The sequence below is a fragment of the Vipera ursinii genome (assembly GCF_947247035.1).
Source record: "Vipera ursinii genome assembly, chromosome: 4".
NCBI lineage: Eukaryota > Metazoa > Chordata > Lepidosauria > Squamata > Viperidae > Vipera > Vipera ursinii.
The window spans coordinates 29,940,518-29,966,806 of NC_139514.1; the positions used below are offsets into that span (position 1 = coordinate 29,940,518).

Sequence of the window (26,289 nt, forward strand, 5' to 3'; positions counted from 1 at the left end):
TTTTTTCTCATAGAACGCTCAAAACGGAGTTCCGGCACCTTTTTTGGATGGAACCTTGTAGGGTAGGCAAGGTGGTTTGTATGACATGGGTGAGTTCCGGCACCTTTTTCTTTTACAAAAAAAGGCACTGCATAGAGATATATGCAATGTATTTTGGATACACACATTTCTTAAAGCAAACATGCCTTACCATAGTCTCCCATCTGAAGATGTTGCTGTAGAAACAGATCCAGTTTTCAGACAGATATAAGCGTCCTTGAACGAGGATATCTTTTTGGAGGGCACAGGCATAATCTAAAGAAAAGTATTATATTTTTATAACATTTTAAAAGTGTAGCCAAATGCTTAATTAAGTTCATCAATAATTATTTTTATTCATTATTTATTTGTTGACTATTTTGTTAAATGATAAAATCATTCCTACATTGCCTGTGCAAATACAGATCCCTGATCTTTACATGCATCTTAAAACATACCTTGATGTTAGCTTAAAGTCAAGATTGCCTAGAGGCAAAACTAATCTTGAATGGAGAGCTTATTATGGGCACAAACCCATTGGACATTATTATAATGTGCAATCTTCTCTCTCATAACTAAGTTCAGGAGAAACTAGATTTTTTTTTAACAGCAAATGGTGGGTGTGTACTATAATTGACACTAATGATTCCAAAAAGGTGACTTCACTGAAACTTCTCATTCTTTCCTAAATAGGTTTGTTAAATGATTTGATTTTCTCACCTTCTATCAGCTATGACATTCTTAGACATGCGAGTCTAAATTATTATCAAAAGCAATAAACTAAGCTTTAGACCTAAATTACTCCTCAAGAAAGCTCTGTAATTTTAACAATTATATTAATTTCAAGAACCTTTTCTAAGCTATATTAGAAAATACTATAAATATTAAGTAAAAGAGTTTTTAATTACAACTTTCAGCTTCTAAATTCTTGCTGTGTTATTGTTTGGGAAAATTAGTACTGTGAAACATGATTCAAAGGATAAAGTCAAAGTATTAAAAATACATGGAATAAGACAAAGATGCACACCTGCTTACATAATTTAATTACAGTATTTGTAGGAAATGGTTACAGATGTACTGGCTGGGAACATGAGTGTGTGCATACTTTTGGATGCAAAAATATCATATTGATTGAGATTTGGAATGATTTGCAGTCTGTGATTACATCATGTAGTTAGGAACATAAATCTATCAAAGACCAAAATAGTTGTGTTTGATGGAGAAATGGAATGGGTAACTGCAAATTATATACAAATGGTGAAAAACTAAGCAAGTAGACAAATGCGTGTTTCTGGAAATATTTATTAAAGATGGAGAAATACAAATGCTGGTAGAAACAGCATTAAGGAAAATTAATGGCCTATGTTGCTGGGAATGTAATGGAAATGAGTTGCTGTGTAAAAGACTCAAGAATGAATTTGCACTGAAAGAAGGTGGGTTGAATACAAAAGTGAGTAAACCACATGAAAACAAATAGTTTAATCACATAGAGAAAATGAATGCGAGTCAAGTTATGAAACAAACACATCAAGGAAAAATGATATACAAGGTCAAGATAAAGGGAAAGATTTGGAAACTCATGATTGGATGGTCCTGAAAAAGAAAGATCAGCATCTTAAAGAAAAGATAACATACGAAGAAATGTATAGATATGGTGGTTTTCAAGAATGGAAAGATATAGAGAAGTATAAGAACAGTGTTGGTATAAATTAGATATATTCCTTCTTTTTTCTTATCTCATATCTTAATTTGTTTGGTTACTATCTCTTATTTGTTTTGTACATGTTGCACAATGTCTTTAACCCAAAAGGGAACAGCATGATGAAAATGTGTGTGTGTGTGTGTTTCTTTTGCAGTAGGTGGAATCTGTGTTGGGCTTCCACATTTTAAAAGTTCTAAAGTGGCATGTTAACCCATCTATGTAAGTATTGCTAGTTAAAAAATATCAGCTATAAAAGAAAGTTTTCTGCCATTATATTTGACATAGTTACTGTTATGAATAAAACAGGACATCAAACCTCTTGTGAGTTTTAAGATACAGAGTCAGGATTTTAACAAGTTGTGGATCCAGAATCATAAACCCTGTCTCCTTTTACCTTGGAGCTACACAGGTTTCATATTCTTTCTATGCTGTATTGTCTCTATCAAAAAAGAAATTACTTCTGACCATTACACAAGTGTTTAAGAGGAAGGACTGACTTCAGGGAATCCTAAATTTTTCTTATTGTTTCTAAAATGGCTACAGCTCTTTTTGTTCTTGAAAATACTTTAAAAACACAAAAATAAATACAAGTCCTTAGGAATTTCAGAATGTATTTCTTTTTTTAAAAAAAATCACCTGTAATAACCTCAGACTCTGCATTACATGTTAAATGGCTGATGAATATGGTTGTGAAACTAACCCAGATTCACAACAATCCTGACTGTCAGCTGTATGTCTAGCAGACTGCATGCATTCTCAAAACACATTCACTTATCTCAAATATAGAATCTACATCATCAGAAGAGAGGGTGATATGCTTTGAATCATGGTCAAAGTCAGATTACATGAGCCTTTTTAACAAAAAGGAATTCAAGTTGTTGAGGTCTGTTTTTGTTTTAAAAACAAGAGAAACTTTGAACCCAAGGCTGGACATCATGGAATTCAACATTTCTCCACAGCTTTAAAATTAGCTGATTGGCATTTCTAATGGAGGAAGGGAAATCCAGATACAGTAGAACCAGAAATATAACTGTTTCAAGAGTTATTTTGAAAGAAATATAGAAAGATTTGGTTAGGAATCTGCAATTAGTCATTTGATTTATTTTGATGTATCCACATTAGTTAACCTCTTAATGGCCTTTTTCTTCCTATCTCTGAATAAATTGGGAAATAGAATATAGAGCATTATATTTTGAATTATGTTAATGAATATAGATTTACAGACTTTAATGAGTTTTCCTTGATAAGTCCCAAATGTGCTTTTTCAAGAGGTAACTGGACTTTTTTGTTTTTCTTTGAAGATATTTCGCTTCTCATCTAAGAAATTTTTGAGAGCTGAAAAACTTCTTGGGTGAGAAGCAAAATGTCTTCAAAGAAAAACAAGACATCCAGTTACATCTTGAAAAAGCATCTATGCCCGGATGACTGAGAATCTCCATAGACATTTCCTTGATAAACTGTAATTCTGTAAAATTTGAAATCAAACAATAAGCAGTTTGTAGCAGACTAGCACCATCCTGTGGTCTTTGAATAGTATTGCATATTATTTTAAATTTTGTACGTTCTACTAAACTAAATTAAAAAAGTTGTTGCCTCTCTGTGAGTTAATCAGATCTGAAAGGTTTTTTCCCTTAACTTTGAATATCTGAATAATGATATTTATATATAAGATATGTACATAATAGACTTAATAATGGTTAATTTTGTTTCTCTCTTGTGAAATTGGCCCATCTGCCTTATCTGTGGGAAAAATGGGCTAATATCCTCCCTACATGCCTCAATTCTACAGGGTCAGAGGCAGAACTGTATAATTTATTTTCCTTTTCAATTATAGTTCATATTAATAAATATTTACATGTCAGGTCCAAAACCAAGAATGATACATGGTATTCTTACAAGCAGAGTTCAGATTGACCATTCTACTACGTGCATCTACAATATAATTTGTGATTATTGGGGAGGGGGGCTGTCTTCACCCTCTTTTTCTCACACATAATACCTGGACTGAGTTGTCTCTTACTCCTCTGGAATGCAGCCCCTGCCTCCTGAAAATCCGCCTCCTTATTTCATTCCATCACATCACCTAAACTTTTGTATTGGAAAGTTCAATTGTATTTTACTGCCTTTCTCCTCAGTAATGTCATTTTTCTTACCCACTACGAGCCTTTCCAAATCTGCCAGGTGTGAGAATTGTTTCTTGAATTCTTCATTCCGATATTTGTAAGTAGAACTTGAGATCTGCAGAAATAATGAACTTTAAGAATAAATGCAGCTTTCCTTTGATTTATTAGAGACAATGCTATATTCAGAGTATTGTCAGGAAGGGTTATAAAAATTATTTTGGACCATGAGTTTTTTTAGTTGATAATTTAGTATTTTCTAATATCATCTATTTTTCATTTATACTATTGCTATTGAAAGATGATATAGAAAATAAGCTTCAAACATTAGTCCAGGCTAAATTTTCTCTTAGATGACAGAGACAGTTAAGAACATGCCTTATACATTCAATAGAAGAATATAATTAATTTCCAATACTGCAAGAAAGATTCTTTCAAATTAAAGGCTATTTTATTCTTTTAATAGACTGATCTGGCTGTTTTTCTTGTGTCTGGGGAAAAATATCTGCCCAGCCCAAGGAAATATACTGTAGGTAAAAATAAAAAATCTGGGGAGCTAGTATTCTAGATGTCCAGATTTGTTAGCTCTTAATATCCCTATTATAATATATCATACCCTAAGCCTTTATAGCATTGTCTTTTTTCCAGTGAGCTGAATACAAAAACATTTTTTTTTAAAAAAAGTTAATTTATATAAGGATATGCTTCTTTTAAGTCAGACATGTCAAACACAAGGCCCGGGGGGCCAGATCCGGCCCGTGAAGTGGTTTCATGCAGCCCACGAGGCCATCCTGGAAACAGTGAGGGAACGGCCCCCACTGCCTTGGCCCTGGCCCAGAGACCCTCCTGCCAGAGACCCTCAGATCTGTCCAACTCCTGCCCAGGCCCCCATAGGCACCCTTGATGCGAACAATGTACAACTGGCCATGCCCACCCAGTAGGCCATACACACTCTAGCCATGCCCACCCAGTAGGCCACACCCACCCAGGCCACACCCACCCGGCCCCCTGAGGGCAACCGCAATGCTGATGCGGCCCTCAATGAAATTGAGTTTGACACCCCTGTTTTAAGTAAAGAATACAGGTTATCCATACTTATCTCAAGAAAAGATTGTGGAATGGGAAGTAGCTCAAATTAAGCTTTTGTTTTCTTAGAGACAAGATACACACATACCTTGAGAGTAATCCACAAGTTGATTTTTCCATACACAATAATTTTTAGTAAAAAACCCCATACAGATTGGAAGGACAAGGAAATAATTCTTAACACAACTGCTTGAACAATTAAAAGGCAACTTTTTCATTCCTAAGTATAAATATTTCCATCTACCTCAAGGACACATGAATAGAATTAAAATGATGTATAATTATATTCTCCCTTTTTTTTACAATCATAGCTATACAGAAATGAGACCTCCCTCATCTGCCCTCTTCATCATTTTTTCTGATCTTAGTGCACTCTTAAACTTCCAATAATCCAAGAAGGGAAAAATGCAAGCCTTTGTAATTTTGCTTGGAAAATAGGAAATCGCATCCCAAGAAAAATCAGTTTCAAGCAAACTGTCTCTGCTCTGTTTACTCACAAAGCTTAATGTGCTTTTCCTTCAAATAAAAAGAAAACCACAGAATGAACACAAAAACCAGGCTAAAGATAATCCTGGGTAAATTTCTCTGACCTCACTACCACAGGAGGCTCTGCTCTACCTCCCAAATATCCCACACTGATAGGTGCTAAAAGGGACTGAATCAGCATCCAGAATAATCTCATGGAGTATGTAAAATGGCATTCCACCCCCACACAGCTATACAACATTTATTTTGGCCAGTGCAGAAGCAAGCCTGTTTACACATTTGAGACAGAAACAGCAATATGTAACTGGGATAACCTGACTTGTTTTTTCAGAACATTCCGATAATGAGGGTTGCGCTGAATAAACAGTAATGGCTAAAGATCAATCCACATGCTGGCTATAGATGAGACATATATTCATATTAATGGAATCCAAATGTGGTGCAAGGTCCTTGTGAGATACCTGGAGAAAGATCTTGCTCAGTGATCCTGTTGAATCTAAGTAAACATTCAGGCTTCTCAGTGTTGTCAATGCAACTACCTTTCAATCAGACCCTTGTTCCTCCTGGTTGGTAAAACCTTCTAGGACAGTGATCAGCAGGGTTCATGCAGTGATAAATTCCTCACTGCAAAAGGGGACATTCCCAGCACCTTTTAAGGCGGCCCTGGTTTGCCCTGTCCTTAAAAAAAAAATGATTCCACCTGCCTGGACAATTTTTATCCAGTCTCCCAGCTTTCCTTTTTAGAGAAAGTGATAGAAAAGTTGGTTGCTTGGCAGCCTCAGAGGGTCCTGGATGAAATGGATTTCCTAAACCAGTCAGGTCAATCAGGTTTCAGACCTGGCTATGGGACAGATCATCCATTGGCCACACTTATCTCTGGCGAGGGCGGGATGGTAGTAGTGCAGTCATCCTGGGTCTTCTTGACCTCTCAGCAGCCTTTCATACTATTGATCATGATAACCTTTCTCCAAGGCTGATCCCAATTGGTATTGATAGGGAATAAGAGATCCAGCCCTCAGCCACTCTCTTATGGCATACTGGAGGGCATGGCCATAAGACTTGGCCATCATCTTAGTGATTAATATTTAGGTTATATCAGGGGTAGGCAACCTTGGCTCTTTTATGACTCGTGGACTTCAACTCCCAGAATTCCTGTGCCAGCACAGCTGGCTCAGGAATTCTGGGAGCTGAAGTCCACGAGTCATAAAAGAGCCAAGGTTCCCTACCCCTGGTTTATATCATAGGTAGAACTAATTTCTTACCAACATAGTTATTGGACATTATGGATGGATCATGCATGGAGACTTACAACTACTTGATGGCTCATAAACTTTATAATATTTGCTATCAGTATGGAGATTCTGGGAAAGAAGCGTATTCTTGAATAATATATCCCACACTTTATACTACATCGCAATTTAGATGTTGTGTATAGGGGTGCTATTTGCTTTGCATTAATATTTTAATATATTTTATTCTTAAGTCTATATTTTAAACTGAATTGTTAATTTCCTTACTGGAATTTGGTGCATTTTGGTTGTGGTGCGTAGAAATCACTTGCTTATTTTGAATGTATGTGGCATGTATGTGCTGATCTCAGATCCTTAAGACCAGTTGCTCTTTATAACCTACTAGCTATGGACTAGAGGGACGCAGTGGCTCAGTGGGTTAGGGTGCTGAGCTTGTCGATCAGAAGGTCGGCAGTTTGGCGGGTCGAATCCTGAGTGCCGTGTAACAGAGTGAGCGCCTGTTACTCGTCCCAGCTTCTGCCAACCTAGCAGTTCGAAAGCACGTAAAAATGCAAGTAGAAAAATAGGGACCACTATGGTGGGAAGGTAACAGCGTTCCGTGCGCCTTTGGCGTCTAGTCATGCCAGCCACATGACCATGGAGACATCCTCGGCTTTGAAACGGAGATGAGTACGGCCCCTAGAGTTGGAAACGACTAGCACGCATGTGAGGGGGAACCTTTACCTTTACCTTTAGCTATGGACTAATTATCAATTGTTTGGGTTCTCTTCAGTTTATTACTTTTTTCATGGCTATTTTGCCAGAACACTAAAAAACATTGTGAAATATTCTCTCTCTCTCTCTCTCTCTCTCTCTCTCTCTCTCTCTCTCTCTCTGTGTGTGTGTGTGTGTGTATTGTGTTTGTGTGCTTGATTTGCTGCATTTCTGATAAGTATCCGAGAAAATTATGCAAGCTCAGCTAACAAAATATATTCAGGAAATATTTTATGCAGCACTATAAGATATGTATTAGTTTACACAAATCTACAGTTCTGTGCAACAATGAATGTAATGCCCCACACCCAAACAAAAACTCTTTTAGGCACTTTTAGCTCAAAAGAAAGAAAGCAGCTCTACCCATCTTCTTCTTCTTGTCTCTAGAGAATAAATCAGAAAGTTTTTTTACCTAGTTATTAAAGATAATTCTCCATACCATACCCAGTTTTTCTACTGACAATATTCCCTTGGGGTACAGCCATCACATATGCTATGAGCAATGTGTTTACTTCCTTGCTGTGCCTAAATAGAGGAATACTTTAGACAAACAGTCAAATGTTCCCAACTTTCTGGGAATGCTGCCCAAATACCATAGTTCTAAACCACAGTTCTTTCCACAGTTCTCCTCAGGTTACCTCCTTCACCATAATTTCCTTCATCTCTAGCACTCGGACAAAAAATCAGGATGGTATGTAAAGGGCATAGAGAATAGCTTAGAAGGACAGGAAGAAGAGATGATACCAGATCAAGAAGCTCAGGTCAAGGAAATTATGTGAACGCAGCAAACATCTCAGACAAGCCTTCTTCCCCCAGTTCCCAAAGATAAAATGAGGGAGGGAAAGCACTTTCAGAGCTGCATGATTCTGTTACAATAGCTGTTACAATAAAAATAGTACTGACCCACATGGCTGTCAGGACCCACCCCAAACCACGTCTTAGGAAGACAAAATTCTTGGAGTCAAATCTATTCCAAAAAGAATCTTTACTATGACATACTTGGTTGTAGGAAACGAAACAGGACTTAATATTTCCACGAAGTAAACCCTTATAAAGAGTTCCCGGTTTAACCCCCCTTAATCCCCATTTGGTCAGTCCCCCATCCTTCCTCTCGTATCATCCATCTCGTGGGAAAAAGGAAGTTAGGACCCTTCATGTTTATTGTTCTCTTCCGTGACAAAAGCCAGATGCTAGCCCCCCCTTTTGTTTCCTCAGTTCAAAAGGCTTCTCCTTTCCTTTGAAATGCCTATTGCCGGTTCAATACACATTTATTCTCTTCTCTTCGGGAGATGGCAGAATCCATGGGATAATGTTTGAAACATTCCATTTATGAATATGATATAAATGGATTCTGACAGGCATTGCTTTCTTAGCTTGGTTTGCTTTATTGTGCTAACACGCTCCAATCATGTTTGCTTAAATTCTCACCGTTTAACAATTTGGTGAGGGCTGGAACCCAGCAACAACTGGAGAACAATCCATATGTTGCCTTTTGTATATTGAACTGATTTGTAACATCCATCTTCCTCTCAATCGCTAATGGAAAAGTGTTTCAAGAGTTCAGTCTGGATGCTTTACTTACAGTCATTTTCCATGGCTCTTCATTTCCCCAGAGTTCCTCTGGGAAGAGCAGTCTCCTAAGCAGAAGATATTCTTCCTGTGGGGCACTGGCAGACAGAGGTCTGGACATTAGTGAGATTGAGTCTCCGTCTATGGCCCAGCCTCACTCTTACTTGTCGAGACTGGAGAAGAAAGATTTTGAAACATTTCAGATTAACTATGTACCAGTTGGGCAAGCAAGAGTTTTTGCCTTCTGTGTGACTAGGGAAAACAATGCTCAATGGAATCAGATACTTCTATGACATTATTTTTCCAAGATGCAGGTTATCGGATTAGTAATGCAGAAGCACGATTCTTCACCCAGTAGCAGAGATGCAAAATAATTGATGTTGAATTGTAAGATATGGGCATTAGGTATTGAATAAAATGAAAAGAAGGGGTTATATATGTGTAATAATAATGGAGAACGGGACATTCCTTGTATATTAATATTAGTATTAGTCTTCTTTCTTAACATCCTTACCTGTAGTCCTCTGCTAAATGTCCCAAAGACATCATAATAATTCCTGAAAATGGATGTTTTCAGTAGTGCAAATGTGTTAATAGTTTGGTTGTATTGTAAAATCCTCCTACTGTGTAGTAAGTAAGTTAGAGTAGTAAGTCTGACTTAATTCTGGAGAAAACTTTTTGGATTAGTTTCTTTGAATGCTTTTTTATGACTCTCAATTTATATGGACTGTTTTTATAGATTTTTTTCATAGAATCATACAGTTGGAAAGGGCCAGAAAAGTCATCAAATTCAACACTTTCAGTGACAGATCCTCTACAGTTTATCTGACAAAAGACTATCCTGCTTCTGTTAAAGACATCTAATGAACAACTCACCACATTTGCGGCAAGCAGGTTCCACTAGCTGACTGTGTATAGTCAGGATGTCTCTTCTGAACCTTCTGTTTGTAGCTGTAACTCACTTGTTTTGATCTTGTTCACTGAGGCAATAGAACATGGGTGTCAAACTGCTGGACCACGGACTGGTTGCATCATATGGAGGCCACGCCCACCCCAGCTCTGGCAATGCAAAAAAAAAAGTCATGATACATCATGACGCAGCAAGTTTGATACCCATGCAATAGAGAATACTTTCATTCATTCAGATATATCAGATGCTTGAAGAGTTATATCTCTTCTTAGGCATCTTTTCTGTACACAGATTGTTTAACTATTCTTCTCAGTGCTTCGTTTCAGGCCCTTCATCTTGCTAGCCTTCTTCTGAACTTACTCCAATTTGATACTGTCTTTTAGAATTGGAGGCAGCATGGTACTCCAAAGGGATCTGAACGAGGCAGAATTTGGAAAAATTACTTCCTGCGATCTGGACCCTATGTTCTTGTTATTACACCCCAAAATAACATTTGCCTTTTTAGTAACTTCATTGCTCTCTCTTACACACCTTACATATTTTTCTGACAGTTAGAACAATTAAATCAGTGGAGCAACCTGCCTCCAGAAGCTGTGAATGCCTCCAGAAGCTGTGAATGCTCCAACACTGGAAGTTTTTAAGAAGAGACTGGACAGCAATTTGTCTGAAATGGTATAGGGTTTCCTGCCTGAGCAGTGGGTTGGACTAGATGACCAACAAGACCCCTTCCAACTTATTATTGTTATTGCTATCATATTTTATCTATATCTTAAATTTGTATTTTATTACTATTTCATCTTAAATTGTATTTTATTTTAATTCCATTTTAAATTGTATTTTATCAAATTCCATTTTGGATTGCTTTTATCAAGTTTTGGTGACAGTTTGTTGCTGGAACTTTGCACTTTGATATGGCCCAAGGGCTAATCAATAAAGTTGTTGTTGTTATTGTTATTGTTGTTGCTGCTGCTGTTGTTGTTGCTGTTGTTATTTCCTATTAAGATGTGATACTTGACATTTCTTCTGTTGAATTTCATCCTATTCATTTAAGTCCACTGCTCAGACCAGCCTTGGTTTCTTGAACATTACATTTTCATTTAATACATGAGCTGTCCCTTTCAATCTTATATGATTTAAAAATTTAGCAAAAAAATTAAAAGCACAGGGCCCAAAGTAGAGAATTGTGGTGATCCACTTGATAATTCCTTCCAAGTTGAAGTACAGCTACTAGTGAATCAAGTGTGATTCTATCTAACAGTAGTATCATATTTTACTATTTTCTTAGCCAAAACATAAGGCATTATTGAAAGTTTTCCTGAAGATCAGATATACTGTGTGTATTATATTATTGTTACCGTCTTCAGTCAGTTAGATACCTTGAAGTCTCTCAGGTTATAAAATCAATCCCAAGAAGGGGGAGATTGTAATGATTTACCAAACAAGAGCAATATAGATGATTAGGGGACTGGAGGCCAAAACACATGAAGAATGGTTGCAGAAATTGGGTATGTCCAGTTTAATGAAAAGAAGAACTAGGGGGTGACATGATAGCAGTCTTCCAATATCTAAGGGGCTGCCACGAAGAAGAGAGGTCAATCTATTCTCCAAAGCACCTGAAGGCAGCACAAGAAGCAATGGATGGAAACTGTTCAAGGAAAGAATTTAGAATTAAGGCATAATTTTTGAAACAAGACAGCTGGGGTCACAATGATGAAAGCAGAATTGCTCCACAGGTTCTGTCCATTTTGAGCAGAAGTAAGACATTACAAAACTTGCAGAAAAGGGAGCTTTTACTCATCTCACCCCTTTCCTTACCTCCCCTTGGGTGCCTAATGTATCAGGGACAATATGTGCTCAAATTTCCAAGCACTCCATTTTATGTGTTCCAGTTTTCTCTCAATTACTTAGCATTCCACATTTGTCCCATTATCTATTCCCATTGTGCTATTTTGGATATATTAGAATTTGGCCTTATACGAGGGAATCTTCCTTAACAGAATTGAATAGTCTAGACCAGGGGTGTCAAACTGACGGCCCACAAGCCGGACACGTCATCCGGAAGTTGTGCCCACCCCATTGTCAGCAATGGCAAAACTGTCCCGATACGTTGCATGACGTCACGTGACATTGCAGGTTTGACATGTCTGGTAGAGCAGTATTTCTCAACTTCGGCAACTTTAAGGTATAAGTTGCCAACTAAACTAATTGAAAAACTTTGCTTGTTGGGTGAGAGGCAATAGAGTATCCTTACAAGTCTGTGTAGCAAATATCCAGAACAGAAAAAGTTCCCATTGCAATGAATATTATTGCACCTAGCCCTTGAAGCCTGGAGGCTTCAACTGGTGCAAAATGCGGCCGTGCGGGTGCTTATGGGAGTATCTCAATACTCCCATGTTACACCACTCCTGCGCGAGCTGCATTGGCTTCCGGTTGCCCTCCAGGTGCGATTCAAGGTGCTGATAATCACCTTTAAAGCCCTACATGGCTTAGGCCCGGGGTACTTGCGAGACCACCTGCTGCCAATGTCAACCTCCCATCGCCTGGTCCGTTCCCACAGAGTCAGCCTCCTCAGGATGCCGTCGGCCAGGCAATGCCGTCTGGCAACCCCCAGGGGGAGAGCCTTCTCTGTGGGTGCACCGACCCTCTGGAACGAACTGTCCCTGGAGCTGCGGACGGCCCCTGACCTTCAGTCCTTCCGCCGTGACCTAAAGACCTGGTTATTCCAACAAGCGGGCCTGGACTGATCATAGTTTTTAAATTTGGTTTTTTCTTGGTTTAAATTGTTCTTATTTCTTATATTGTTCAATCCTCTTTTAATTTTTGTATTTATATCTTTTAACTTTTTATTGTTGTGACCCGCCCTGAGTCCTCAGGGAGAAGGGCGGCATATAAATTTAATAAACCTTTAAAACCTTCAAACCTTTATAGAAATTAATCTCAAAGATAATCTGAAAAAGACTTCAATTAACAGAAGCCTTTTATTTCCATACAAGTCCCCACATAAAAGATTTAAACTAGCAAAACTAGCCTTCTCTAAGTACCCTTTAGAGGTTTCCATCCTATAGAAGTTTCACTTTTAGTTCCTTTTTTATATTTTAACCCAATATAGTATGGAAGGCAAAACATTGGAGGGATAAGCTGCTAGTGGCTATGTAACTTAATTTGGACTCTAATTTTCAAAATGCCATCCATCCTTTATTATAGTGCATGGTATCTGTTGCTTTAAGATACACATTCACACGGTGCTTCCTCATTCCTCCTCTACCTGGTGGGTGGATGTTTTGTCTCTTGGTTTTGTTTCAACCAGTCATTAAAGTTCTGGATTTGGCATGAGAAGATGTAGTGTTTAACACCATCTTAATAGAGAACGTAGTTGAATTCCAAGGACTTTCTTGCTGTCTAACCTTCAGGTAGACTTCAGCACCCAAGAAGCTCAAAGTGAGTATAAATGAGTAGGCTAAGCCAGAGAAAAATTCTGTCTTTATTGATTAGCATGGTGAAAATGTTAAAGGAGATGCCTCTAACTATTCACAGCTGGAGATAGCAGGGGTCTTCAAAGTTGGCCCTTTTATGACTTGTGAACTTCAACTCCCAGAATTCCTCAGTCAACTGGCTGAGGGATTCTGGGAGTTGAAGTCCACAAGTCATAAAAGGGCCAACTTTGAAGACCCCTGCTCTATAGCCTCAGTTCTTTGTCACTGCCAGTCACTTGACATTCCTCCAAAGTAAGGGGTGACAAAGCCTAACTAATTTTTTTACTTCTTGAGGTAGTCTTTGGATAGTGTCAGGATAAGGGGGAAAAACACTAAGTCTATCTCACTCATGGGCTGAGGAGAAGATAAAAGCAACAGATAGAAAATGTTCCAACCATGCATTTTTGGGTGATAGGCACAAGTGGCATAATAGTGATAGCCTCTGATTAGCTTATAGTTGGCTACAAGTTACTCAGCCCACAGCCATAATGGCTAGCAAAGCTTTATTGTTTCTTGCAACTAGGAACAGGTTAATTAGAAAACTTCCAAATGTCGTAAACCCTATAAATTAGTTGATATAAAGAGGGGGGGAAATCTTCCACGCCATTCCTTTTTGACAGAGTAATACTTTATAAATGACCCTTTTTTCAATTCATATAATGGTAGATTATGTGAATGACAGTTTATTGAGAAATTGGTTAATTTTTAAAATTGCACAAAATTCTTTGCCCTTCTGCAGAGGTGAAAGGTAGTAGTGAAACTAAATCCTCCATTTTGGAACTTGTCTTCTTTCTAGTGTTGGGGGGGAATCATTACTAAGTGTTCACAAAATAACAGATGACAGCATTTTCTACAGAGGGGATTTTAATAAGGCAGAATTCCCATTTTTACTTAAAAGCCTGCGTGGAGTTGTCTTGGATGTGTAAGACATGGCAGAAAGACAATTTCAGGTAAATGTTTTTAAAAAATGAAAGAGAAAAGGTCTAAACATATTCAACAAGCAATCTCTTTGGTAATACAGTACAGTACTTCTATTTCTGGAGCATCAGAATCTATCCTAAATACAATTCAGTCATAGCAATCATGTTCCCCTATGCCAACTGAATGTGACAAGAGCATCAGCTGTGTGTTTTGCATAATGGCCGGTTGCTTAAGGAAATAAAAAAAACAAGTTCTTCCAGATATGCAGACGAACTTTGTCCACCTTCGCAAGCCTACTATTTTTTTTTTTTGCATGATGCAGAGATGAATAATCTCAAGCTCCAGGTTCACATGTCACTCTCAGATGTCTTTAATGCAGAACCAAAACCCCATCTGTCCAGGCACTTTAGGTATTCAGCAAATTAAAAATGTAATAAACACATCACTTTTCACCATTTTATGAAAGTGATAAAAGGCATCTGAAAATAACTTTTTAAATGTGATTCATTGTCTTAACAAGCTAGTATTACACACAGTAGCACTGTTGTAATGATGACACAATCACACTTCCTCCATAATATAATTATCTGAAAAAAATCTCATTTGGTTTCCCTACTTTATTTGCACAATAATTCTCATAAAACCTCTACATTTCAGAGAATACTGTGGAATTTTAAAATAAGATTTTTAAATGCATAAATTGATTTTAAAATGTTCTTTCTATAAATGGGACATGAGCAATAGTATGTTGGTTTCCATGACTGACTATTTTAGATATCTTAGCTCATACTGAATAAGTATGCTTAGATTTTGGCTATGTTTGTGGAGTACTGTCCCAAAGGGGTAAAATGGGTGAGTTTATGTCATTATCACCAGCAAAGAATGCTTCATATAAGATGGGTCAAAATGGTGTAACGTTCCTAACCTACTGTTTACTGTCCAATTTAAAGTTACATGAAAGTTGTTGTTTTTGTATAGATTTTATTAGTTTTTATAGGGTTAGGAATAAAGTGGGGTCGGGGTTGGGGTTGGGATTTGGGTTAGGGTTATGATTAGGGTTGGGGTTTTTCCAAATAACATTCTCAATATTTAGCAAACAGCATAATGTCTGGGTTCATGTGTTTAACAAACAATAATAGATAATAGTTAATTATCATAAACAATATGTTAATCACTCAATAGCCTTCTTCTTGCTAATATATATTCAAAATTACATATCACTTTCCTTTCTCTCTAACTCGTTTTTTTAGCCATTGATAGAAATTATCCCATGTTCTAAAATACACTGAGTCTTCTTTCTCTTTTATCTTTAAAGTCAATCTATCCATTTCTCACACTCTAGAATTTTCTTAATTAGTACTTCTTCAGCTGGTAAATTTTCATTTTTCCAATGTTGGGCAAATACAATTCTTGCTGCCGTTAGTACGTGAAGTATTAAATATCTGCAATCTTTCTCGTAATCAGCTCCTATTATTCCTAATAAAAATAATTCTGTCTTTAAAGTCTATTTGTTTTTTAGTCATTTTCTCCAACCATAAATGTATTTTAACCCAAACCCTTTTTGCTTTAGGGCATGTCCACCAGATATGATAATAAGTACCTGGTCTTTGTTTGCATTTCCAACAGTTGTTTGAAGTATTTTTAAACATTTTTGCTAATCTCACTGGTGTCATATGCCATCTGTAAAACATTTTATATAAGTCTTCTTTATATGCCACTGGTTTAGTTAATTTAATATTTCTTTCCCATAACTTTTGCCAATCTTCTAATTCTATATTATATCCAAAGTTCTTTGCCCATGTTATCTTTGTTTCTTTTACTTGTTCTTCCTCCACCTTTAAGTTTAACAGAAATCTAAAGAGTTTCTTAATCAACTTTTCATCTGTTTTTAGCAGTATCTGATCAAGTTTTGTCTGATCTCTATAAAATCTCATTGTTTTAACATCTTTTTCATATCTTGTTTGAATTTGCAGATATGGCCACCATGCTAGATCAATACCTTGTTCTTGTAAATCTTATCTGTCTTTCAATTTTCCTTCATTGTCCAAAATATCTTTATAAGTCACAACTTTATCGTAATTAAATTTGGCTTGGTAATTAAATTAAATTTCCATTGTTGAAAGCCATTCAGGTATCTTAATATAATTTTTTTCTTTTATTTTTTCCCATTCTGAAAGAAGTGCATTCCTTATAAAATGGTTCTACAATATGGGTGCTGTGGAATGAATCTCCCTTCCCCAAGCCCGATTTCTACCAGCTGGGGAGACCAATAGGACCGAAAGTCGCCCCATAGAGGCGACTGGCCAAAGGGTGAAACTTTGCAGATGCAAAGGAGCCCTCAGGACTGGCAGGAAGACAGGCTGATCATACCCATGCAATCTGCCAGAAGCAGTTGATCGTTGGAGACAATAAATTTTAAAGCAGAAGGCAAAACAGCTGATCTGGGTGAGACTACTTTCCTAATCTCTCTACAAATGGAAATACTGGTTCTGGGAAACAGCATTCAAAAGCAAGAAATCTCCAAGCTCCAGGGAGGGGGGATTTTTTTCCTTAACCCTCTGTCCTGAACTATAAGCGGCGGTTTAAGCTTTGGGGAAATTAAAACTGACTAATAATAATATTGTGAAGATGACTGAGGCATAAAAGAAGGATAACTTGGAGAACTTTTGGATTTATAAATCTTTTTTTGTTTATTTCTTGTTTGGAAACCATTGGGTTTTTAACTTCTTAAACTTTTTTTAAAGTATGGTGGGAATGGACATCTAATGACATCAGGTGGCAAAACTGAGAACTACATGCAGCCTTACCTTTCTTTTTGTGTTTATTTTACTGAGTTGCTCTGATTGGAGTAAAACTTGGCTGTATGCCCAGACATAACTTATAGTTTAAACATTTTGGTGTCCTTGGAATTTAAAGTCCTGAAGATTATGGCTAGAAAAGACTCTTTTTGGATTGCCCTGTCTTACAGTATGGATTACAATTATAAATAAAAACTGTGAAGTCATTGGACTTCCCTGGATTACAAATACAGCTTGACCTGGAATTTTTACAAGCTGTTTTGAAAGACTGAATAACAAGAAATACCTCCAAACAGAATACTTTGGATTACAAATTTTGGTATTTTTTTCTTTTTTTTCTTTTTTCCCTTTTGTTCTTTTTCACCATTTACTATTTTTACTGTTTACCTCTCCTATTTTTAGGAGCCTATTGTATTATAAATTTTGACTTACTTGGTGGATTACAATGTATGATTTAAAGATAAAGATGAGCACTCCTAACTTATCTAAAGTTGGGGAAAAAAGGATCTTCTGCTCCCTCTTCGGCTTCTGCAAGTCCAGTCTATCAGAGATCAATTGATACAATGCTTCAACAAGGAAAGGCTAATACCTTCCAAAAGGACACTCAAGTGACCCTACAAGCAATTCAAGAGGCAATCATTATTCACATGGTGGTCACATTGAGAAACCATGAGGAGTTGAAAAGTGATTTTGATAAACCGAATAAAAAAATTAACAATATGGATTCTCAATTTGAAAATTTTAAACAGATGATCACAGATAATCAACAAAGAATTTAAAAAATAGCAGATAAATCAACTGAGGTTGACCAGAAACTAGAGGTTTTAAAAGATGAAAATCAGAAGTTGATCCAAATAAATGAAGAACTAGAAGACTATATAGCTGGGATGGAGATGGAAAGGGCCTCATACCTTTTAACATTTCAAAATATAATGGAAGATAGGGAAGAGGATCTCTTAGGCTTGATAACCTTGGCAGACGCATTAGGAACTGGGAAACAGCAAATGGAAGGAGACCAGATCTATCGAGTCAACTCAAATTATGCTAGAAGAAATAAAAGTCCCCAGGGAAGTACATGTTAGATTTCTTAAAAGATCTACAAGAGATGAGATTTTGAGAAGAGACGAACCTTTGAAATACAAAGAAAAAGAAATTATAGTCCTCAAACAAATTGCTAGGAGAACAAGAGAATCCTGAAGAGAATACCAGTTTCTAACTAGGAAATTAATTGAAAAAGGAGTGAATTTCAGATGGCTGATTCCAGAAGGGATTTTAATTTACTGGGATACGAAAAGATATAGATTGGATACGCCACTTAAAGTAATGGAATTCTTCAACAGCCATACAGCATTTTTGGAAAGAGGTGAGCCTGAATCCTGTACAAAGAGAGAAACAAAGAAACAGGAAGAAATGGCAGTAGAAGGAGCAGTCAAACCAAGAGAGGAGGAAGAAATTAAAAACACATATAAAGAAGAAGGAGCAAGACCAAGAGATCAGAGACAAATAAGATCGAATAGAAAATTAAGACCTACATATAATTGAAAGAGATGGAGGAGAATGGGATTTTGTCAATGAATATAAATGGACTAAATTCTCCTTCAAAAAGGAGAAAAATCTTTATACGATTACAAAAATTAAAAATGGATATAATTTGTCTTCAAGAAATACAGATTAAGAGACAACATTATAAGTTGTTAGAACAACCGAAAGTTGGTAAACTTTGCTTTAGCACTTCAAAAGAAAAGAGGAATAGCTTTATACATTAAAGAAACGATGAACCGCAAACAAATCTACGCAGATGAAGAGGGGAGAATATTCATGGTGGAAATAACGATGGATCAAAAACAGATACTGATGGTAGCAATATATGCACCAAATGATAAACAAGAACAATTTTACCAAAAACTATATAAAAATATTAGATTTAAACTATCAAAATCTTTGTATAATGGGAGACTTTCATGCAATAACATGGAACTTTGGACTACAAAAGCGCCAAACAAGGGAGGAAAAAAAGTAAATATATTACCTAAAGCGTTTTTTAAAATGATAGAAGAACTCTGTATCCAAGATATATGGAGAGAAAAAAATCCAAAGAAATTACAATATATATTTTACTCAAATAGACATAAATCATGGTCTAAAATTGATATGATATAGACATCTTTGGAACTTAATACGATGATACAAGAAATTGAGATAGAAACTAATGTTTGGGCAGATCATAACCCAATAAAGATGACTTGGAGAGGAACTAAGAAAAAATTAAGATGGTCCTTGAATAAATTTATATTGAAAGGAAAAGAATTTTTACAACTATCGACAAGGAAATGGATTTTTTTCTTCAAACAAGAAAGAAACATCGCTTCAAAATATGCTAAAGCATATTTCAGAGGGTTGGCTATAACTTATATCGCTAAAAAGAATAAAGAAAAGAAACAACAATAGTTAAAGTTGAAGAAAGAGTTCAGAAAGTTAGAATCAGAATTACAAAGAGATCCACAAAAGATTAAAAGGGATAAACAGAACTTCTTTGAAAATACCAACAGGCTGGGGAGATGGTTAGCATACAGACTGAAAAAAGAAAAAGAGAAAAAATTGATAAACAAGCTGCAAGATCAAAAAGGTGAATTACAGTTACAAAATGATACAATTAAAAAAATATTAAAGATTATTATTAGATACTTTATAAGGCAGAGGAAATTCAAAAAGAAAAAAATACATCAGTACTTAAAAAAAGCAGACTTACCAAAAATTCCAGAGAATATTTGAAACATATTAAATGGAAAAAATATCAATGATGGAGTTTATAGAGACTATAAAAAGGCACAAAAAAGGATAAGACTCCTGGCCCAGATGGATTACCTGCAGATTTTAAAATCACTGCAAGATGTATTAAGTCCGATCCTGAAAGAACTGTGTAATGAAATTCTCCTGGAGGCTAAAATACCAAATACATTGACTGAAGCCAACATTACTTTAATACCCAAAGAAGACTCTGATTTAATGCAAATAAAAAGTTATAAAAGTTATATCACTATTAAATGTAGATTACAAAATCTTCACCTCAATAATGGCAAAAAGACTAAAGAAATTTTTGATCGAATTTATACATACAGACCAAAATGGTTTCCTACCTAAAAGACAGATAAAAAATAATTTAAGAAAGATTCTTGATGTGTTAGAGTACTATGAAATTCATTCAGGAAAACAGATGGCTTTAATATTCCTTGATGCACAGAAAGCGTTTGACAATGTAAACTGGCAATTTATGTTTCAGCAATTTCCAGAAATGGACTTTGGAAAAAACTTTATAAATGTAATCAAAACAATTTATTGTAAACAAACAGCCAAAATAATTGTAAATGGAGATCTTACAGAAAACTTCAATATTAAAAAGGGCACAAAACAGGGATGCCCACTATCTCCATTACTATTTATACTAAAATTGGAAGTACTGAATAGAAACATTAAACAAGATATAAAAATTAAAGGACTGGAGGTAAAAGATGAAAAATATAAACTACAAGCATTTGCAGATTATTTGTTTTTCATATTGGAAGATCTATTGGAAACAAGCACTAAACTTCCAGAGAAAATAGAAAAAATTGGAGAAATGTCAGGGTTGACAATAAACAGAGAAAAGACTAAGGTGCTAACAAAGAATCTAACAGAAAAACAAAAAAATCAACTAACAAAAAAAATGAATATTCAAATAGTTAAAAACGTTAAATATTTGGGAACTTATCTAACAGCAAGATGTGTAACAATAAAAGAACATAACTATGTAAGACTGCTAAAACAAATAAAATTGGATTTGGAAAGTGGAAAAACTTCCAACTTTCAATGTTGGGGAGAATAATAACAGTGAAAATGAGTATCTTACCAAAAATACTCTTTCTATTTGAAACAATTCCTGTAAGGCTGAGAAAAGCCTTTTTTGATGAACTGAATACAACAATATTGAAATTTATCTGGCAAGGAAAAAAAGCTAGAATTAGAGTGAAAATGCTACAAGAAGCGAAAGAAAGTGGAGGATTTGGACTGCCGGACTGGAGGTTATATTACCAAGCAACTATTTTAACATGGCTTAAAGAATGGATAATGCTTAGGGACAAAAGACTATTGTACCTATAGGGGCATGACCTACAAATTGATTGGCATGCCTTTGTGTGGTATGGGAAGAATAAAATACAAAGTTATATGAAAGTTTTGATTGACTAAAGCCATGATGGGAGGCAGAAATCAATATTTATGGCCCTATATCTGGTGTTAATTTCTTTTTCTAGTTTTCTGCAATTCCTGGAATGCGGTTTTACACAAAGGGACTATGTGTATCTGTAAGAGAGAGCATGCACTGGTCCTAGAATGCTCCTTTATTCTTTAAAAAAGGGAGAGACAACATTGCCCTCTCAAAGTAATCTGATACTTTGCAATTTTCAGCATTTCTCAAATAAGAAAAAAGGGGGTTGCGAGACAATCAGCAAGTTCCAAAGAAGTTCTAGAGATTGGAACTCATATGAGGTAGACAGATAATTCCCTGATAATATATCTACGAAGTTGAGCTTGAAATCCAAGCTTTAAAACGTTCCTCTTTATAATCCTCTCACTGAGCAAAGACAAGGCTGGACACCTGTTGACGTAAAGAGCACAACCAAGGCTGTTTTCTTAGCAACAAGAGTGGGGTGGTTTGCACCTGCCTTCTAGTAGGACTTTTTCATGGCTTCTCAGTCCAGTTTAGAGTCTTCAGCTTTCCTGGACAGCTCTCCTTAGTTCCCATTTTAAAACAAGGATAGCCATAATAGAGGAGAATATTTGTAGCTTAGGGTTGAAATGTGGAGTTGCTAATGCTCTTTGTGCTTGGTTGTTTTCTTGCAGTGCAAGATGACGTTACCTAGGTTTGGGTAATGAAATATCTGCAAGAAAACAACTATGCTCAGAGACAACAAGGAGCCCTCAAGGATAGCCCCACCTTGCTGCTGCTCTATATCATTAGTTCTTTTCTAAAATTCTCGCCTTTCACAATCCTGTTAATAAATTAGTAAAAATAGCTGTCTACCAATAACAGAATTAAAAAGCATTTAAAGGGCAGAGTATTTATAGCAGATGACACTAGATTCTTACCTTCCCCAATTTTTAAACATCCAGAAAAGCTAAATGTATATCAACAGACATTCTAAACTGACTTCAAATTTATCTGTTTTCTATATAAATACAGTAGGCATGGATCACTATTTTGCAGTTTATTATTCCTAATACTGAATTAAATACTATGCATCCAGATAAACATTTATAATTTATGCATTACAGATTGAATATTAAATGTCAGAATTTCTCAGAGCTTTTGCCAATTATGATGCTGCATCAAAACACAGTTTTAGATATTTATGTCTCGAATTATCTAAAATATCCACATCCAAATATTGCCAAAAATGCTGTATTTTCCACCCCCATAAAAAGTAACAGTATTAAAAGCTTCCTCTAAAATATAAGAAACAATAAAAACAACATGCAACCAGCAGAGAGAATAAACGATCAGCAATATTCATTATCACATAAGTATACTCTCATAAATACCGTTTTTAAAAAAACAAAAAACAAATCTTATTTAGAACATTGGGAAATTAGTACCAGGTATGCTTGTTGGGTAAAGTGAATTTCTGACTTGGAATTCCCCTACTAAGAAGGCTCTATCCCATCCAATGTACTTCTAATGGCCTGACAACAAGCTAAATCCCCCTTCCTCATTTGAGAACAATGGCTGATACAGAGTCATAAGATTTCACAGAACCTACCTTGAAAAGTGGAATATGTCTTCTAAAAGCAAATCAGCAACAAATCCAGGGAAATGACACAGCAAATATTCCAATACATAAACATAAGGTAGTGTATGTGCAGTGGTAGGCATGTCAGGGTTCTAGAGGCATGCTAAGTACCAGTACACATAAGAATTGGGAATATATTCTTTTTTTGTTTTGTTTTTTTCACCAGATTGACCAGAATTGCATTTAGGAACAGCTGAGCTTGCCATAAAACAGCATACAGTTTATAGTTTATTAGGAACTGACTGCTTTTTATGTTTGAGAACATACAGTCAGATTATTAACACTCATGGGTTTGTTATGAATCCATTGGAAGAACATGCAGTAGTCAGCATCTAATCATCTGGCAAATGTTATGGAAGCATCTAATTAACATCATGTAAGATGAAAGAAATTAACGGTTTGCTACAATTAGACTGAGTTTAAAAGTTAATACTGTATTTTAAATGAGGAGAGTGTTGGCACATGATCTAACTCATGCTAGCTCATTTCCTTCAATCTGTTTTTATGACCAGTCTAGTCATCAGCCACATTGTCAGGCAAGAAAGGAAATAGAAAAGAAATCATTCGTGATTATCCCTTGACATCTCTTTCGGTCAACAGAGGGGTGAGGCAAGGGAGATGGGGAAATAATCAACACAGGGGCATGGTTTGGTGACTTATATGGAGACCAAAAATTTGCATTCTTGTTTCATGGTATGATGATAACATGGACAACAATTAAATACTTATAGAAGAATAAGCTGTTTGCAATGGAAAGCATAAATATATAATTGGCCTTTAATAATTAAATTCTCAAATGGATCTTTTATATTTTAGATAATCAAAGAGTAATGATATATCATAAACTTAGTCTCATCAACAAGGCACTTTAATAAGCCATTCATAGTCTTAGACAAAATAAAACTTTCTATACAGTAGCCTCAGAAATATAAACACACACATATACACACACCAAGCAGAAGACAGTTAGCTTGTCACTTATTTCTCATGATTATTTCAAAATTCTCTTTTGAAAATTCATATCTGTTAGGTTGGCAGCATTGTTTCTTTCTAATTTCTAATGGACTAAACCACAGTAAGTCTCCAAGGGAGCAATTACAGTTTTATGAAAACTTTTAAAGACAGTCTAGCCTACCACTAGGACTTAATTAACAATTCTTGTTCTTAATTAACAATTCTTGTTCTTCCTTTCCACACAGTTATATTGGATAGCTGAAAACAATGTTCCCTGCAGAATGTTTTCCTAGTATTCCATTCAAGAATCAACATTAGCAAACATGCAAAATTAAACAAATCTTTTATTATCCTTCTAAAGTTCAAGTTGACTTCAAAAGATCTAGGCAGTTTTTCTGAGTAAATACTTTTAAAATTTTAAGAACTTCTCAGGGGTATCTCAGAAAATGGCTACCACAGAGCGGATGACTGGTCACAGAACATTTATTACTAAAAAAAACTGTTTCCCCTGTGATATGTGTACTCCATTGTTGTTACTTACCTCTGATTTTCTGGACAAAGCATGTTTCAACCATTTTTATTTTCAAACTGAGTTGACGTGTCCTATCAAGTGGATCTCACAGCATTTTAGGAAAATAAAAGTAATCCTTTTTGTAGCATGCCAGATTCTAATGTATTATTTTAAAAAATCTTTTAAAAACATTGCTGGGCAGGGAGCTTGGTTAACATTGGGGACACACAGTATCTCCAAATCAGTGTTTCTTCACCTCAGTAATTCTAAAATATGTGGATTTCAATTCCCAGAATTCCTCCAGACAGCCACTAACTCTGAAAATTGAAATACATACATCTTGGAACTGCTGAGGTTGAGAAATACTGCTGCGAACAATCCTAGGCTCATGGCTATTGCACTGCAATCCCATATAAGATATTGCTTTTATTTTAAAGAATATTGGTAGTCTCATTTCTACATATTAGCCCAACATAGCTTAAGTAAAAGGCCCACCTGGCAGGAAAAAATGACTAAAGATGAGGAGCTTTCATAGATGGGCATTTCTATTAATTCCCTAGCATCATTATCTCAAAAGCCCAACTGTGCTCCCACCTGAAGGTTTGCTTACCTGTAGCTTAGATTCAGGGAGTAAAATAGTTCTTACTCTTAATCATCTCATTCCAGCCCAAGAGCAACTGTGGGATGCTAAGAAACAAGCATGGGACTAAATCCCAAATTGCAGCTGATTCACTTCATCAACTCGGATAACTCACTTAACTACTGACTCAGATTTCCCATGCCCAGAGTATGATTAATAATTCAAAACTCTAATCAACAGATAGCTGAGATAATGCTTCAATGTCGGGAGCAGTTCAGCTTTTGCATTGTTAGAGCAAACAGATCCTGGGTATTGCATGGTTTACAAAAAAATACATATTTTAAACTTGAGAGATTCTTGCCATCTTGCAAATGTAAATCATTTGGAACTTAACATTTCAAACTACAGCTGACATTTATATAATCATGATTTTTTAAAAATATAATCATCAGGGCTAGGATAATAGTATTGGAGGGCTGAGTTAGGAGAGATTAACCTACTGCCTGTTAATCATATATATATATGTGATATAGCCTATTCTGTAATAATAGTAGTCTATAAGAGGAATCCAATTCCATCAAGTTTGATTAGAAGCTTTCAGCAAAAGATTTTTGTCAACAGATTTGTAAACGCTTAAGTATATGAAACCTATTGAATCACTTGTACCCAGTGCTTGTTAACATATTAAATAACTCTAAAAGGTTGTTGCAATCATATCACAGAAGATATTTATTATGGAAAGGCAGTGTAGCAGTATTGCCCCCATTTCCCCCTTGGCATAACGTTTCTTTTTTAGGGCTTAGATCTTTCAGGGAAAGTTTAGATTTTTCCATTTTATTTCTCCCTAACTGCTTAGCTGCTTTCAGTCCATCAGCTCTTACTTCAGCTTTTCTCTGCTTTACAAACCTACGAAGTTTATCAAAGTGAGGACTTGGTCATAAGTTACTTTTTTATCACCATTTTAACTCCAAATGGTTGCTAAATGAGGTAGTTGCTGAACAAGGACTATTTAAAGCTATTCGACCCTGGTTAGGTACATGTAAAAGATCAACTAAGAAAGGCTCATTCTGCCACCTATAATGCTTTCCAGTTATTTGTCTGAAACAAGATAGTATACTCTGAAGTTTGTAATTTTTTGTCTCCTCCCAAACATGCAGGTATAGTCTATTCATGTTCTGTTAAATGTGAAACTGACATTCTTGGAATTTCATATCTTGACAAATAGATTTCTATTAACTTCTCAAATGCCTCTCCTTCCCATCCCCAAAATGTTCAGATTTGGATATCAATGAAATTCTTTTACATTGGAGATTAAGACAAATATCCCTACTTC

The 26,289-nt window shown here is 35.8% G+C and overlaps 1 protein-coding gene across 1 annotated transcript in view; it reads right to left on the reverse strand.

Moving 5' to 3' along the window:
* Window positions 1-26,289, reverse strand: part of GRAMD1C (GRAM domain containing 1C) — a gene marked incomplete at its 5' end in the record, with an annotated part of 63,282 nt that overhangs the window by 32,138 nt on the left and 4,855 nt on the right. Inside the window, 2 exons of the mRNA XM_083362610.1 lie at window positions 191-294; window positions 3,874-3,958. Of these exons, the coding sequence (XP_083218736.1) occupies window positions 191-294; window positions 3,874-3,958 (189 nt within the window). The remainder of the gene's footprint in view (window positions 1-190; window positions 295-3,873; window positions 3,959-26,289) is intronic.